At 36.5% G+C, this 18,812-nt stretch overlaps 1 protein-coding gene across 1 annotated transcript; it reads left to right on the plus strand.

Moving 5' to 3' along the window:
- Positions 1–12,498: 12,498 nt before the first annotated feature.
- LOC137645205 (uncharacterized) lies at positions 12,499–16,041 on the plus strand. The gene has a single exon (XM_068378026.1). It carries the CDS (start codon positions 12,499–12,501, stop codon positions 16,039–16,041), a length of 3,543 nt encoding a protein of 1,180 aa, XP_068234127.1.
- The last annotated feature ends 2,771 nt before the right edge of the window (positions 16,042–18,812 follow it).

Consider the following 18,812-nt stretch of genomic DNA (forward strand, 5'->3'; position numbering starts at 1 on the left):
TTCATCTTATTAACTAATGTTAGAGGATTGTAATCCGAATAGATTAGCGCAAGCAGTTCCTTTTCAACTCTTGAGTAGGCTCGTTGATGTTTCTTATGCTTGCACGACATAAAACAAACAGGGTGAGGAATTCCACCCTCATCTTCTTGCATTAAGACAGCTCCAATCCCATTTTCCGATGCATCAACTCAGATAAGGAATTTCTTGTCTTAATCATGTGCTCGCAGTATCGGTTTCAAAGTTAATATGGCATTCATCCTGGTGAGAGATTCCTGGTACTCGCTGGTCCATACAAATTATTCTTGGGGCTAGTCAAATCCATCAAGGGAGTGCCTACAGCCGAAAATTCGGGCAAAAACGTCGGTAGAATCCTGCTATCCCTACAAAAACGTAATTGCTTCCTCGTTGTGTGGGTTGAGGCTTTCCTTATTCCTTTAACGTTAGCGGCTACCTGGGTGATAAGTCCTCTTCCGACTTCAAATCCCAAGTACTGAACTGTTGCCTATCCAAACTCACTCGTCTCCAGGTTAATCATCAGGTGTGCTCCTCGCAGTTTCTGAAATACTTATTTCAAGATTCGGAGATGTTTTTCATAGGTCGCTGAATATACCACAATATCGTCGAGATATACTCCTACTCCTTCAATCGATCCTATAAGGTTATCATTCACTCGTTGAAAAGTAGCTGAGGCATTCGTTACACCAAATAACATGACAGTGTATTGACATAACCCAAACGGGATTATCAAAGCTGCTAACAGTTTTGCGTTGGCGTCCAAAGAAATTTGATAATAGCCTTTTAACAAGTTGATCTTGGAAATGAACCTCGTTTGGCCGATATTGTCGATTATTTAGTCGTTGAGCGGCAATGGATAATTATCAGCAACACTAATCAAATTCAACTTTTGCTAAGCCGGACGCATCCTGAAAGGTCTGTCTGTTTTTTTTTCATACAGCAAGCATGGAGAAATGTAAGGGAGAGCCGCTAGAACTGTGTTTGGCTAACACGTTTTGTAACAAATAGTACACTTCTTTCTTCATGATTTTTTAATGATACGGCGACAGTCGATAAGCGCGTTGTTTGAATGGTCTTTCCGTCGTTTTGAGGTGTATAACATACTCTGTCAAGTTGGTTCGTTTCGGGATGTTTGAGATAATTATTTGGCTTAATTCATCTTGCTGCTCCTGGTTCAAATGAGTTTATTTCTCCTCCAAGTTCCGAATAATAGACGAATTATTCACTTTGCTAACCGTCTCTACCTCATATCCATCGTTGTCTTCCATGCATGGTATGGTTTGCACTATACACATCTGTGAAGCTTTGGTCTCGTTTTAATTTAAGTAGGGTTTCATTAGGTTAATGTGTACTTTCCTTTGACTTTTCCTTCTTCCTAGGGTTTCAATAACGTAGGTCAGGTCACTGATTTTCTGCAAAATCTTAAGTGGTCCTTGGAATTTGTTGGTAAGTGGGAATATCTTTATCGGCAAAAAAACCAATACCAGTTGTCCTACCAAAAACTGTCTGTCTTTACTTTTAATATTGAACCTTTTCTTAATTTTTTCATATATTCGTTTTAGGTTTTTTAGGGTAAATTTCCTTATCTAGCCGATCCATTTGCTCAAATTCTTGACATATTCTCCATCCGCTGCCTCTTGACGCTTCAATTTTTCTGCTAACATTTTAATTGTTCCACGTACTTCTCGTTCAAACACCATTTCATTCGGGCTACATCCCATGATTTCTTGATAACCATTACGTACCTCAAATAACACCAACGGTAGTCCGATATGCCATTCATTCTCTGTTTTGTTGCAGTTCTTCATTAACATACCCTTTAGAGTTTAATGAAAGCTCTCTAATGCACCTTAGGTCTCCGAATAATAAGCTGTTGAGAGTTGTTGTCTCACATGCAACAGTTTCATTTTGTCCTGAAACCGTTTTGACATAAAATTTGTTCCTCGGTCACTTTGAACGATTTCAGGAATACCAAAATTAGTTAAAAGTATGGCTTCTGGGTATCTCGTCACTGGACACATCAAGGCTAAAATATATTCAAGACCTCTTTTTGTCCTTAGTAATGGTCCCACAATATCAATCATTACCTTGCTGAAGGGTTCTCCTTGTACTTTAATCGGGTGTAAGAGAGCTTTCTTAATGTACTCGTTTGGCTTTCCAGCCCTCTGACAAACATGACATGCACGGCAAAACTGGCTCACATGCTTATGCATGCCAGGCCAGAAAAGTGTTTCATAATCTTCGTCGTTTTCCTTATCCCCATATGACCTGTTTTGTGCGCCATCACCTTTCTTCTCAACGGTGTGGGAATCAAGTTCTGATGATAGATCCCCCTTTTGACATTCGCAGGGATATTGGCGTGTATATGCTTCCTCATAATCAACCCATCTTTCAGATAATAACAGGTGGGAGACTGCTGTGCCACCTTATCATCCACCACATTGTACAATAACTCTGTTAACGTCGCATCCTTCTGTTGCAATACTATCAGCCTTTTCCTACTCACTTGTCCTACTTCTAACGCTGAGTTTTCTATTTCTTCCAGTTCCACTTCTTCCTTTTCTTCCCGTTCATTTGTCAGTTGTTCTTCTTCTCTCGGACTTATTTGGTTGTTATCCTCTTGCGTACCATCAAGGGAATCCTCTTTTTCAAAAAACAAATCCTCCAAGTTCATTGCTCCTTCAGTTTCTTTTTCTTCTTTTTCAGCCACTTTCTTTGTCATACTTCTAGTCGTCACACAACTAGGAAACAGATACTGGTAGTCCATGAGTTCAGTCGTAGGACTATACTTCAAAGGTTTCTTCGTTACAATGGGACAGGACAAACGCGCTCCACCAACATCACTACCCTGAAGGACTTTTACTCCTTCGACAGCCAATGAATCCTTTACCGCAAAATCAAAATTACCTGTCACCAACATACACAACAGTTTCAAATGGCAAATAAGGGTATCCTTCTCACCTCCTATTCCCTTCAAAATTATCAAGTCTCGTGTGAGAGACTGTTCCACCAATGGGTGTACTCCTGTCACCATCTATGGTTGCAACCTGTGTCTCGCAACATCTTGACCAGGGCTAGCTTACTCCCATCTATTGCAAGTAACACATCTTCATACATATACGGTTTAAACAATTCACACTGTTTGCCTTTGTCCTGTTCGTTGTGTGAATGTTAACTGGTTAATTTTCCTCTTTGTCCTTTCCCGATTGTTTCTTTGTCTTCGCATTATGTGAAGTTGAATCATCCTTAACCACTTGGGGGAATACTTCTGGTTGGTTCGACCAACAATCCTTACTGATATGGTCTCTCTAACCACACTTATTGCAGACAATATTAACTTTCTGCACGTCTTTCACGATACTTGAAGGAGAAGGATTCAACGATTGTTGCTGTAGTAATATCGCATTTTCCTTTGGAACAGTACCAGTACTACTTCCGCCGTAACTATTGAACTTGTTCACATAGTTATTACTGAACTGGTTTCCATGTTTACGAGAATACTTGACACCTGGTCGGAACAACGGCTGAAACTTCATACCCAAGAAATGTTTATGACTGATAATATTATAATCTTCACTCAGCGAAGCAATTAATAAATATTTTTCACCTCTCTTTCTCTCAAGTACATTCAAATATGTTCAGGAATTCCTCGTGGATATTGTTCTAGTACTATCAATTCTTCGAAATCAACGATCTCCCTCATGTTAGCAGCCTCTCTCCATCTCTTAAAACATTGTCGTACCTTAAAAGCGTAATCCTGGAATGTAATTTTCTCGTCCTTCCTCAAGCTTCGGAATCTTTTATTAAATTATTCAGAGGTCATCTGATACACTTGTAGCACGCTCCTCTTCACTTTTTGATACTCCTTCCTCTGGTCCTAAGATAAGGAAAGATAAGCACTACGTCCTTTCCTAAAGAGCACACTCTACAATAACACAGACCATTTATCTTCTGACCATTCCATCGCAAATGCGACCATTTCAAAACGATTGAAGAATTCATTGGTAGTTTCTTCTGTGAATTTTGGAATTAACTTTTGGGCTTTCGTCACATTAAACACAAGATCTTGCAAAGCAGGGGTCATCTCTGTCTGCGTTGCCGACTTTACAAGGGCATTCAACAATTCCAATTCCTTTGCATGTCGTGTAATCTCTCTTGCCTATTCTTTCTCCTTTTCTTTTCATTCTCTTTCTTCTCTCTCTCTTTCTTCTCGTCTTGCTTCCTTTTCCCTAGCATGTCTTGCAATCTCTCTGGCTTCTCCCCTTTCTTTTTATTTCCTCTTCAGTTTCCTCGCACGTCATGCTTTTTTCTCTCCCTTTCTTCTTTTTCTGCATTTTTTCTTCCCGTCTTGCTTCCATTTCCCTCACATGCGGTACTTCTTTTCTCTCTCTTTCTTCTCTTTCTGCCATTGTCTCAAACTTGATCAAATTTTCTTGCACTGCAATTCAGCGAATCTCAGTCTCTACATCCCTTTCTTCTTTCTTCAGTTTGTGGGTCAACTGGTCCTTGCTATCCTACAAATTCTTCTTGAGCTTCCTCCAACAATTCACTAGCTGCTACTATATTTTCTGCCAACAGTCTTCCAAAGTTTATTAACGCTTCCAAGGCAAGACACTTGATTTGGGCTTTAATCATTCCACATGTTGCATGGCCACCACATGCCATTAAAATAGAGAGCCACTGAGCTTTATTTACATTAGCTCCTGATAATTCCTGAACATTTGAAATTTTCAAAAATTCTTGGATATTAAGCTGTGCCATTTTGTACTTTATAAGAAAAAATTACCTCTCTTAGAGTTATATTCTAAAAATACACAGAATCTTAAAAAAACTAAATTTTCCAAACCTTTAATAAAAACACGGCCATGTTATCTCCAATATTTAAAACAGACTTGCTCGATCTCTGGGGTCTAGGCACCAAAAATATATATTATGGTACCAGGTCTGGGCACCAAATATATATATATTATATTACGGTTGGGAAGTTACGTAACCTCCTGAGTTCCGAACTCACCTGTTTGTTTTTACATAAATTTGTTACACTTGAGTAATATCCGAGCTCAGGGAAAAATATATTACTCCCAGACGACAATGTATAAAAACATTTATGTTATGTATTATTGTAATAATTGTGAAGAATTTTTCTTCACTTCTTTCAATCGTATTTTTAGCTCTCTCCTAATAATACTATAGCTACCCCTTGAACGTTCTTTCCTACATCAAGTTTTCTTTAACAAATCATCGGGAAAACTATCTTAATCTACTAAAATCTGTTGACAGAAGCGCATGCAATGCTCGTGACGTCATAGCGTAGATGCGCACAGCAAAGGACCTTAGTGGTATCCCTGGTGTATGTTGGTTCTTTCATAAAAACTACGGGGTCGAGATTAAATTCCTAAACTGAATTATAAAATAATTTTCAATACTGCTTAATTAATGCGTCTTTTATTTCTCAATACCAATTAAGGTTTGTTGATTTTAACCCTGGATAGGTACGCTCCTCGGACACCCCTTTAAGGGTATACTCGGACGCGAACGACCCCGACGCCAAAAAAAATTCTTGAAAAATCAGTTTTTGCAGTAACCTCCTTTTTTCTTTTGCCAAAAAAAACTTCAATGAATGCTTAAAACAACTGTAAAGATAAATACTACTCATCTGCAGAAAAACTATTTATTATAAATATTTTAAAAAATTAGGTAGAAAAAAAAGACCTGACATAAAAATTCATAAAAAAAAAAGTTTATACATATATACACAAATCCTTTTAGGAATTGATTCTTGAATGTTTAGGACACATCTTGATGTATTTTGGATGAAGTCAGACCCATGGAGGTGAAGATCTGAAATGAGAAAAAAAGGGTAACTTTTTTTGGCCAAAAAAATTTGTCCAAATTTCATGAATTTTTTTGGGTACCCAAATGAAATAGGAAGTGGCTAATTTTTTTAGGGAATAAACATATGTTATCCTAAAATAGAAATATGTAAAAAAATCTTCATTATTTTGTAAATTACATTTATATCAGGGGCCATATCTAAAGGTAATTTTTTGAGTACTTAGAAATTTCGTAAAAAAATACATATCTTTAATATATAATATGATATTTATGCAGGTAAAAATATACCAAAATATCACAAATTCTATAGGGAACAAGAATATATATAGATAGGGCAGCTTACGCTTCGGATATGTCCACAAAATGGCCGCCAACCACACTGACTCAGACTCCCTAATCTGCCACTTGAAATGTAGGAAGGGTATGTCAATTTCAAGGTGTTATTTACTAATCTAATTATTATTGGATATGCATAAAAATTGTATGGTGGGTTGCTGGATAATTGTCGATTATTTTACGACTATAAAATTAAAATTCTGACCCAAAAAAAATTTTTTTGACGGGAAATAAAATCGAAAAAAAAAAATGTAAAACAATATAATATTTTAGCTAAAAAAATTTGATGATATTCAATCAAATAAAAAGTAAACAAAATTTTCCGACAAATAAACATCTAGAGGAATCATTACTCTGTGAAAGTTCCTTAGTACGTAGTAATTTTGAAAGAATTGGGAAAAAACGAAAAAATGGCAATCACCGGAAAATTGAACACATACCTATATATACGCCATATCTGACTAAAAAAAAGATAGGCATGGGTAACCAGATCATCTAGAAACACTTTCCAACACTATAAAAATATAAGTTTTGCGACACTACTTGCCAATTCCTTACGGTAACATGACTAAGCAAAAAAATGCAAAACAAATAAAAAGGGGCACTCGCGGAAAAATGGCTAACATTCTAATATACGGCATTTCAGAAAAAAAAAAATTCAGCCACGTGCTAGGCAAACCATCAAGGCACATTTTCCGACAAATAAACATCTAAATGAATAATTACTCTGTGATAGTTCCTTAGTACGTAGTAATTTTGAAAGAAATGGGAAAAAACGAAAAAATGGCAATCACAGGAAAATCGAACACATACCTATATATACGCCATATCTGGCTAAAAAAAGAAGATAGGCAAGGGTAGGCAGATCATCTAGAAACACTTTCCAACACTATAAAATTATAAGTTTTGCGACACTACTTGCCAATTCCTTACGGTAACATGACTAAGCAAAAAAATGCAAAACAAATAAAAAGGGGCACTCGTGGAAAAATGGCCATTCTAATATACGGCATTTCAGAAAAAAAAATTTCAGCCACGTGCTAGGCAAACCATCAAGGCACATTTTCCGACAAATAAACATATATATGAAATATTACTCTGTGATAGTTCCTTAGTACGTAGTAATTTTGAAAGAAATGGGAAAAAACGAAAAAATGGCAATCACACGAAAATCGAACACATACTTATATATACGCCATATCTGGCTAAAAAAAAAATAGGCATGGGTAGCCAGATCATCTAGAAACACTTTCCAACACTATAAAAATATAAGTTTTGCGACACTACTTGCCAATTCCTTACGGTAACATGACTAAGCAAAAAAATGCAAAACAAATAAAAAGGGGCACTCGCGGAAAAATGCCCAACATTCTAATATACGGCATCTCAGATAAAAAAAAAAGACATGCACGTGTTAGCCCAACCATCAAGGCACACTTTCTAACACATAAACATGAAAAAAAATTCAATAATATACGGCAATTCCTTACTACGTAGTAAATTTTTACAAATATTGAAAAAAAAACAGAAATTGGCAACCGCAGTTAAATACCCAATATACCAATAACTACGTCGTATCTGACAAAAACAAAATCACGCATGGGTACCCAGATCATCTAGACACACTTTCCAAAACTAAAAAAGCAAAAGTTTTACGACACTATTTCGCAATATCTTACGGAAAAATGACTTGGCAAAAAAATGAAAAAAAAGGAAAAAGGGACACTCGCGGTAAAATGCCCGACATTCTAATATACGGCATCTCAGATAAAAAAAAAGACATGCACGTGTTAGCCCAACCATCAAGGCACACTTTCTAACACATAAACATGAAAAAAGAAATGAATAATATACGGCAATTCCTTACTACGTAGTAATTTTTACAAATATTGAAAAAAAAACAGAAATTGGTAACCGCAGTTAAATACCCAATATACCAATAACTACGTCGTATCTGACAAAAACAAAGTCATGCATGCGTAGCCAGATCATCTAGACACACTTTCCAACACTAAACAAGCAAAAGTTTTACGACCCTATTTAGCAATATCTTACGGAAAAATGACTTGGCAAAAAAATGAAAAAAAATGAAAAAGGGGCACTCGCGGTAAAATGGTCCTCGTGGTGATGAACGACATTTTAACTAAAAAAAAAATCATGCACATGGTAGCCAAACAATCCACCAAGACTTTCCACAACTGATAACCTATACAAGTTGCACCATTCTACGACAATTTCATAATACGTAATAACTTTGATAATTATGCAAACTACCTTAGAAGGGTAAACTCGGTCGCGCTCGACCCCGACACGTCTCAGAAATCGGGGAAGGAGTACAGCTACAGCAATGCACATCTGGACACTACTAGAGCGTGTAGGGGAGACACCTCCTGCAGGTCGATCACCCACAAATTCAGTCACGGGGGTGAGTCACGTGAGAAAAACCTGTTTTTTTTTGACGCTCGGGGTCGCAAACGACCCATCGTACCTATCCAGGGTTAAGATGTATGCCCATCGCAGCAGCCCATTGCTAATTCTCATTTTAACTTAATTTTTAGCAAGCTAGAATAGGTAGGATTATTGTATATGCAAACTCCCTTAGAGGAGCAGGATTTCTCTAAAGTATTTACAGTAGTACAAAATCCTGTCTCCTATGCACTCCTTGCAACAATATGTTGCCCTGTCCTATAGTCCCGATATGACATCTCAACTGGATTACCCTGCGCATCATGACTCTCACCTGTCTGGAATGGTGAAGCGAGGTAATCCCTCTCAACTTTAACCTCAGCCCATTCATACAGAAGTCGCCCTGACTCACCCAGGAGTCCTGCCGGCTGAAGACCGTGAAGGAGTGGAACACGGGAAACCCTACAACCACAAATTAAGATTCTTGGGGTAAGCCAGTCAAGAGGGCAAAGTGCTAACTTGTGCAACGTTCCGGTCAACAGGCAATTACGGGCAAAGGACAATCTTCAAAGGAGTGCAGGTACTACAACAGTGACCACTTAGTAGTTATTCCCCCATTCTTAGCTTAGACTAATTCTAACTTTCTTAGGATAGCTGGCTTTTTACACACTTCGGACTGAGTGCGGTGGGATTGTGTGTATATATTTTTTCGATATAATTTTTTGCTTTGAGACTAGCACAGTCTCTGGGTCACATGAGCCACGTGTCCGATCTAAGTTCTGATTATCGATTATTACAGACCACGTGTCTAACCAACAATTTTTTATTATTTTGATTTGCTTTTATTGCATTCCTTTTTTTATACCATTTTGTGCTGTTAAGATGTCCGTTTCTTTTAATGTAAATTTGTGAAATAAATCAATATTAGGTTAATTAAACCTCTTTTGTATTCTTGCTCCCTCATTTCTTTCAATGTGCAAATTATGAATATTTGATCACGGGACCGAATGCCCGATATTTGAAAGGAGAAAGCCTAAGTAAGTCTATAATTGGCTTCAGCGAGGAACTTTGTATTAATATTTCTGCTTCGAAGGTAAAGATCCATATCTTTAAACTTTTAAACTTTACTTTACATCACTGCTCCCAGTTTGGGTTATGTCTCTAATTACATTAACGTAATATACCTGTCCAGCATCTCACTGGGGTCACTGGGACAGAGTCGGAACAGAGCTTAAGAGTGAGATGACTATAGACCTGACAAATCTAGAGTAGGCCATAAATTACTTTTATTTTCACGTTTGGAGTTCTCCAGCCTCTGGAAAGTAAAATTTCCCCCTTTTGTATTTAAGAGTGACGGTTAGTAAACTGTGGCAGTAAATTTATTAGCGGGGTGTTTGTGCCCAGAGTGTAAGTGCTCATTATACTCCCATGTTGATCTCTGTGTAACTGCCATAGGGAGAATCTTCTGGACTAAGATCCCACTCAAACATTTAATTAAATAAAAATTTTCCACAATAATGTACTAAATTATTTCAAGTGTTACATATAATGCGCAACAATGCATCATATTGCATGGATATAACATGTTATGCTTTGTACATAAGACAAATGATTTATTTTTATATTAGGATTCAAGCATTTATTAATTACCTGAAAGATAGGATGTGATTCTTTATAGTTTTGTACTGGAGTAGGATTTAAGTCTTTTGAGAGCGATGCTCTTTTGTTGTTTGGCAATGTTTTGGTTTGTCAGATTGTTTATGACGCTCCACACACTTGGGAGTTGGCTGTCACAGAATAATGTAGTCACAAGATATTATTAAACTTGTTTTTCAAGAATACCAACGTATCATTAAATCCCACTGAGCAAAATTGACAACCACAGATGGGATCAGCTGAGGAATAATTACTAATAATTCTTCATCAATTACAGGTAAACATCATGCTGGATAATTTATACATCCTACAAACCCCATAATTAACGACAACAGATGGAATCAGCTGAGGAATAATTACTAATAATTTTTCAGCAATTGCAGGTAAACATCATGCTGGATAATCTAGACATCCTACAAACCCCATAATTGGCGACGCCTAGAAGGACGAACACACACAGAAGAAACATTGGAGCATTTGTAGATCGATGGACAGCAGAAGAAAAGGATCTTTTGTAGATCCACGGACAAGAGGAGAAAAATCCCAATGAAGATTTTCCAAGCAGCAGAACGGAGAAATTTCATCAAACAAACAAACAAAAGAAAAATCAAGTGTATTGTGAGGTTGGGTAGGATACAAAAAAGGTAGGATACAAAGTGACTTCAGAACAGTAACCTATTGTAGGTATTAAGGTAAGAATCAAAATGCCTTTTGACATTGTACATCCTGAACGATTTAGCATCACAGCTGAGCCCAATTCTGTTGCGACACGATGGCAACAGTGGTGTGAGGAATTTAAGATTTATTTACAAGCATTAGGGAACATGAAAGATGCCCGAAAGAATGCATTATTACTTCATAAAGCAGGTAGGGAAGTTCGGGAAGTGATTAAGACATTGCTGCCTACAGATGACACAAATAAAGCTGCAATTGAGGCTCTTACCACATATTTTGCTCCTCAGGTCAATAAATTTTTTGAAAGATACCAATTTACTGCACAGGCGTATCAGAAAGAAAATGAAAGTTTAGATGCATTTGTGACTAGACTAAAGAACTTAGCTGTTTCATGTGAATTTCTCGAGTTAGAAAATGTTATCATAGATCAAGTTATTGCACATTGCACATCACAAGAGGTAAGAAAGAAATTATTGCAAGATAAAGATTTAACATTAGAAAAGGTATTTATAACAGGCAGAGCTTTAGAAACATCAAATAGGCAAAGTAACATAATAGGTAGTTCTACAAACAGTAGAATGGAAAATTCTAAAACTAATACAGTAGGATCCAAGTGGAAAAACAATGAGAATCAGAGAAGGAATATGTCAAAGCCTAGTCATAGAAAAGTGCCTAACACTAATATATTATGATCATCATCATAATAGTTTGTATTTATGTGGTTATAGTAATATTCCAGTTAATGAAATTCATGTACATGTTAAGTTGGATAAATATTGGGGATTGTATTTAGTAATATTGTAACTTTTGGAAAACTCGAAATTACTGAACATGTTGCTTTAGTTAGAAGCGGCATTTGTAGTGACTGTCGGATTTCTCCAAGGATAAGAGACTGTCGCAAATTTCTCCCATCCTTGGGATTTTCTTAGTTGTACTTTTCACCGCCTCAGTTGTCATTGTTGTGATTTTTGTAGTGTAATTTCCATTCGTGATTGACATATTCATGTCATAGGATGCAGTGTTATTTTTTTGTGTAAATTATAATTAGCTGGTTCTGCATTTGTTATGAAATTTTATTAGTAAACTTTACATTAATGTTCGTATTGTCATTGTATTCGGGAACATAATGATACAGGCACGAGAAATTGTAATGGTCTGATACCGAAAATCCTTCAAGCAAGTTCTTTATGTTGGTACGGGGAAGCAGTGCAGGATGGTGTTATGACTGACAAGTGTCGGTGGCAGTGTATAGACGGATGGCGTATTCAATTAATTACCATGGCTAAGAATGGGCGGTCACATTGTAAGTTGAGCGGGTATGCATTTGTCGTGTGCTGTTCATTTTGCATTATTATCATTCATTGCACTATGACTATGTATTATTGTTAATGTATTATATATTATAAAATGTGATGTTATTAAATGTATTGTTGTTAAATGTGGTGAAAATCATGTTTGGGATACCTATTTATATTGTCATGCTTTACAGGCTGAATCAGATCAATAAAGATACAGCAAGGCAGCCCAAGTTTTTATATATCCTGCACTACAATTCAGCAATTTCGCTTAGCAGCCATGGAGGAACTGAAGAAGGAACGCACTACAGCCAAGAGGAGGTTCAACTGGAAGGTTGGATTATTCAAGGATGCACAGAGAAGAGGAGACTCGATAGAAACATTGGAAGTGTTGTACACTGAGGTTAGTGAGTGTTTCGAAAAGGTTGATGTTATCAATGAACAAATGATAGAAAAATTAAAGGATGGCGAATCTTGTCAGGAATATGAGGAATATATCAAGGAATTGGAAACTATAAAATATTCATTACTTGGCGTGATAAAGGGAAAGACAAAAGTGATAAATAATACTGTGCTTGCCTTGAAAAAACTTGAGCCTCCCAAATTTAGTGGTTCAGTGAGAGCATTTCCTGCTTTTGTAAGAGATTATGAAAGACTAGTTGTGTCACAACATGGGAAAGACCCGTACGTACTTAGAATATCATTAGAAGGGGAACCGAGGAGGCTTGTGGAGGATATAGATGATTATAAACGAATGTGGGATAGACTAAATGAAGCATACGGTAATGAAGGAAAACTGATCGATGCGATATTAGGAGATATAAGGGCATATAAACCGCTTAATGATGGTGATGACAGAAAGTTAATTAATCTAATCAATACAGTAGAAAAGGTGTGGTTAGATGTAAGTAATTTAAACTTGACTACCGAACTGGAGAATACTACTGTACTAACCCAAGTAGAAAGATTGCTGCCGTTGGTGTTAAAAAGAGAATGGGCCATTAAAGTGCAGGAATTAAATTCGGACAAATTTAAGAATTTGGTTACATTTCTGACAGATCATCGCAAGGCTCTGGAGTATTTACAAGATAATTCAAGAAGTGGTGCGACTAAGGTAACAGTACATACTGTGGAAAGGGAATTTGCAAAGGAAAATGAATTAGCAGAAGCTATAAGATTGTTGACTATAGGACAAGAGAAACTTCAAAATAAATTGTCTGAATGTTTAACCAGTTTATATCACATTAGCGAAGGAAAAAATACAGGTGGAATTTATAGAACAAGGTATAGCAGTGATCAGAAAAGAAAAAATTGTCCTGTCCATGATAGTGAATCTCATGAATTGAAGGATTGTATGACATTTAAGCAATGGTCAGCTGAAAATCAGATGGACTTTTTAAGACAAAAAGGTGTTTGCTACGCCTGTCTCCGTACAGGACATTTCTCGAGGAATTGTGAGAAACGATTTACATGTAGGGTAAAGGTGAATGGAGAGGTGTGTGGCAAACATCATCATTCAAGTTTACACACACTATTTAACAATCCAAATTATTCAACAATTGATGCCACAAGTAACTATTTAAGTAAAAAAGGTGCAATTCTGATGACTGGGTTTGTTAACAGTGAAGGGAAGTCTATCCCCACGCTGTATGATGCAGGAAGTAACATTAGTTTAATTACATTTAGAATGGCAAAGAAACTGGGACTCAAAGGTATTCCTATACAATTAACTATGACTAAAGTTGGTGATCACACAGAGGAGTTGGATAGTTGTGTTTATGAAGTATCATTAAGGGATCAAGCAGGAATAGAAAAACTTATAGAAGTTTGTGGCGTGTCTGAGATAACTGCTGTTCATCATCATCATATGGATTTGGGAGAAATAGCAAGAAGACTGGAAGTGCAGGAGAAATACCTTCAAAGGCCGGAGGGACGTATAGAGCTGCTAATAGGATCAGATTACTGTACTTTATTGCCACAAGTCATAAAAACAGTAGATAATATTCAATTATTGTCCAATGATTTTGGACTCTGCATTAGGGGTAGATTGGAACAGAAGGAAGGTGAAAAGAAGTACCGTGTTCAAATTAATCATATAAGCTACGATGACACTACTGATTGGCATTTCAGGGCTAAACCAAATGTGGGTAAATTAGTGGAGAATTATTTCTTAGATGAAAGTTTGGGAACGGAGTGTATCCCAAAATGTGGAGGTTGCAAATGTGGAGAATGTTCAGTAAAAGAAAATTTAAGTATTAGGGAAGAAAGGGAGCTCAAACTCATTGAAGAAGGATTAACTTATGATGAAGAAAACAATGCTGATTTGACTACTAGGAAATGTAACCCCAGAGAATTAGACACAGAATCTGTTTGGCAAAAGGGTCCAGAATTCCTGTATCAAGATTCCTCGGAATGGCCTGTAAAACAGAGTACAGTACCTGATCTTCCTGATGTTGTTTTTGCAAGAGGGGCCTTAAATGAAGGAGAAATTAATTCAAGTAGCCAGTTGATTGATATTCAAAGATTTAGCAATGTGAAAAGACTGTTATCAGTAATGGCTAGAATTATTAGTGCAATAAAGAAAAAATCGTTTAAGGCTATATTGTGCGATCCTAGTACAGAAGATATACAGCAAGCAGAGTTGTATTTCGTCAAAAACGCTCAAGCAAGTTTGCCACAAGACTGGGAAAAGAGGTATAGACGTTTAGGATCAGTGTCGAGAGAGGATGGCATAATCACAGTGGGTAGCAGGATGTCCGAGTGGTTGAAGGACAATTGGGATCAAAATCAGTTTATAATTCTCCCACCAAAGCACCCATTCTCTTTAATATACCTGTCTCACATACATCAAAAGGATCACAGTGGAGTTGAATCAAGTCTTGCTAGAGCTCAAGTGAAATATTGGATATTGGGAGCAAGGAAAACAATGAAGTCTATTAGAAAACAGTGTGTAGTGTGTCGAAGAATAGACAGAATCTGTACATCACAAGCTATGGGAGAGTTCTCAAAAGAGGGACTTGAACCATGCCCTCCATGGCATAATGTTAGCCTAGATCTTTTTGGCTCTTTCTGGGTTTGTGATACTGTCAAAAGGAGAGTGAAAAGGAAAATATTTGGAGTAATTTTAAATTGCATGGTTACAAGGGCTGTACATTTGGACATTTCTGAGGGTTATGATATTCAGGGTTATGATATTCAGAACTTTCTTACTGTACTGAAAAGGTTCACATGTCTAAGAGGCTTTCCAAAGAAGCTTTACAGTGATAACGGTACGCAGTTGGTGTCTGCTAACAAGGAGTTGAGAGAAATGGTTACTCATTGGAATAAAGGTTTTGTGTTTAACTTTGGAAAATTTAAAGGTTTAACCTGGGTATTTAATAAATCTGCTGATGCCCCATGGGAAAACGCTTGTAGCGAGTCATTAATTAGATTGATGAAGAGGTCACTTACCAGAATCATAGGTGAATCAGTCATATCTTTTGTGGAACTACAATCTGTAATGTATGAAGTTGCCAATATGTTGAATGAACGGCCTATTGGGTTTAAACCAGGGGAAAACTTTAACGAAGGGACTGTGTTAAGACCTAATGATTTACTATTGGGTCGATATACCATCGAAACTCCTTGTGGATTTTGGAATGAGAGGGTTAATTTTGATAATTCATATGCATTTAAGATGAAAATAGTAGATTTGTTTTGGAATAAATGGATGAAAAATTTTCCAACTCTTATTGTAAGACAAAAATGGCATGTAAATGTAAGAAGTATAATGAAGGGTGATATTGTACTTGTTAATGACCAAAATGCATTGAGAGGAGAATAGAAATTAGCACAAGTGGTAGAAGGGATGCAGGGAAGAGATGGTAAAACAAGGGATGTGATACTCAGATATAAGATAAATAAGTTTGGAAAACGGTATGTGGGAGAACCTGATAAACTAATGACCAGATCAGTGCATAGATTAGTGGTGATACTTCCGGTGGAAGAACAGTAGACTAAAGTGGCATTAATCTATTGTGGGGGGAGTATATTATGATCATCATCATAATAGTTTGTATTTATGTGGTTATAGTAATATTCCAGTTAATGAAATTCATGTACATGTTAAGTTGGATTAATATTGGGGATTGTATTTAGTAATATTGTAACTTTTGGAAAACTCGAAATTACTGAACATGTTGCTTTAGTTAGAAGCGGCATTTGTAGTGACTGTCGGATTTCTCCAAGGATAAGAGACTGTCGCAAATTTCTCCCATCCTTGGGATTTTCTTAGTTGTACTTTTCACCGCCTCAGTTGTCATTGTTGTGATTTTTGTAGTGTAATTTCCATTCGTGATTGACATATTCATGTCATAGGATGCAGTGTTATTTTTTTGTGTAAATTATAATTAGCTGGTTCTGCATTTGTTATGAAATTTTATTAGTAAACTTTACATTAATGTTCGTATTGTCATTGTATTCGGGAACATAATGATACAGGCACGAGAAATTGTAATGGTCTGATACCGAAAATCCTTCAAGCAAGTTCTTTATGTTGGTACGGGGAAGCAGTGCAGGACGGTGTTATGACTGACAAGTGTCGGTGGCAGTGTATAGACGGATGGCGTATTCAATTAATTACCATGGCTAAGAATGGGCGGTCACATTGTAAGTTGAGCGGGTATGCATTTGTCGTGTGCTGTTCATTTTGCATTATTATTATTCATTGCACTATGACTATGTATTATTGTTAATGTATTATATATTATAAAATGTGATGTTATTAAATGTATTGTTGTTAAATGTGGTGAAAATCATGTTTGGGATACCTATTTATATTGTCATGCTTTACAGGCTGAATCAGATCAATAAAGATACAGCAAGGCAGCCCAAGTTTTTATATATCCTGCACTACAACTAATGTTCATAAATATCAGAATCAGGCCTACTGTATACACAGAAACAACAGGAAAAACCCAAGTGTTTTAGGTGTGGTAAAACTGATCATCTTGCATACGAAGCAAAGAAATGCCCTGCTACTGGACATGCCAGAATTGCAAAAAGAAGGGTAATTTTGCAACTGCTTGTAGATTCCCTAAACAGTACTCAAAGAAAATAAATGCTACAGTTGATACTATGGGTTAAGAGAATAATGCGGAAAATGTTCATGATAATCAAGTTAGGTCAGAAACTGATTTTGCGGTTTGCATTAATTCCGTCAACAAAGGTGCAAAGAAACATATCATGGTAGAAGTAATTATAAATGTTAAACCCATTTTGATGTAAGTTGACACAGCAGCCGATGTATCAATTATGTCTGAGAAAACGAATAAAATCATTCCTAATTTGTTATTAGAAGGTACAAATAGAGTTTCGAAAGGTTATAATGGTTTTGATATTCAGGTAATAGGTGCTTCGAACGTAGAAGTACAGTACAAAGAACAGAAATTAGAGAGAATGCTATTAACAGTTGTAAAAGGTAATGGAAAAACTTTGCTAGGTTTAGATTGGCTACAGTATTTGAAGTTAGATTGGCCTAGTATTTTGAAAGTTACAGGTAGACAAGATGAACACAAAAATGAAATATCTGTGGATAATATCATATCAGAGTTTCAAGACGTATTTGAAGATAAAGTAGGTACAGTGAAGAACGCAAAGGCAATTTTAGTTTTGAAACCTGACAGTGCTCCTAGATTTTGTGCTCCCAGACCAGTACCATATGCATTGAAAAGTGCAGTTGAAACAGAAAACAGGAGATTAGAAAATGAAGGTTACATATTCAGATTGGGCTACACCATTAGTTCCTATTGTGAAGGAAAGTGGACAGGTTGGTTATGTGGAGATTACAAAGTAACGTTGAATCCACAACTGCAAGTAGCTCAACATCCCTTAGTGTTTGCCACTATGTCACGATGAAGTGTTTTTTTGTAAATTAGATTTAAGACAAGCATTTCAACAGCTTCCCATGGATGAAACTTCACAAGAATTATGTACAGTAAATACATCCGTAGGTTTGTTTAGACCAGTGGTTCCCAAACTACCTTACCTGACGCCCATTTTTGCTTCCAGTATACCCGTACGCCCCCACTCCTCTCTTTTTTTTATATGAAATGATTCTTACATTTATTTCTTAGCATTTTACAGGAAAAAAGATTTCTGTTTGTATTACATTTAAATAATAAAAGCCACTAAAACAAATAATAGTACATTCTAGTAACTAAAAACGAAACATTTGGTTCAAAGTGAGCGAAAAAAAGTTTGAACATTAGCAAATTGGTAAAATTGAGTTGCAATTTTAAGAATTGATAATTTGAAAACATAGCATATAATATTTGGAAATACTTATGAGACTAAGGCACAATTTCTGGTCAAATTTAGTGAGATGGATGCATGTATGTAATGACAGATATTTGTTCTTTTAATGATTTTATTATTATATTAACCAAGTGATTTCGAGCAGATGACTTCACGCCCCCCTTGTATCGTCCTCACGCCCCCCTAGTGGGGCGCGCCCCCCAGTTTGGGAATCACTGGTTTAGACCAAAGAGATTACCTTATGGGGTTGCAAGTAGTCCAGCTATATGGCAACAAACTATGGATAAGATTTTTCAGGAA

This window comes from Palaemon carinicauda, chromosome 8, assembly GCF_036898095.1.
Source record: "Palaemon carinicauda isolate YSFRI2023 chromosome 8, ASM3689809v2, whole genome shotgun sequence".
In the NCBI taxonomy this organism is placed as follows: Eukaryota; Metazoa; Arthropoda; class Malacostraca; order Decapoda; family Palaemonidae; genus Palaemon; species Palaemon carinicauda.

Coding starts and splice junctions, on each gene's coding strand:
- LOC137645205 (XM_068378026.1), top strand. CDS start 12,499: ATGGAGGAACTGAAGAAGGAACGCACTACAGCCAAGAGGAGGTTCAAC.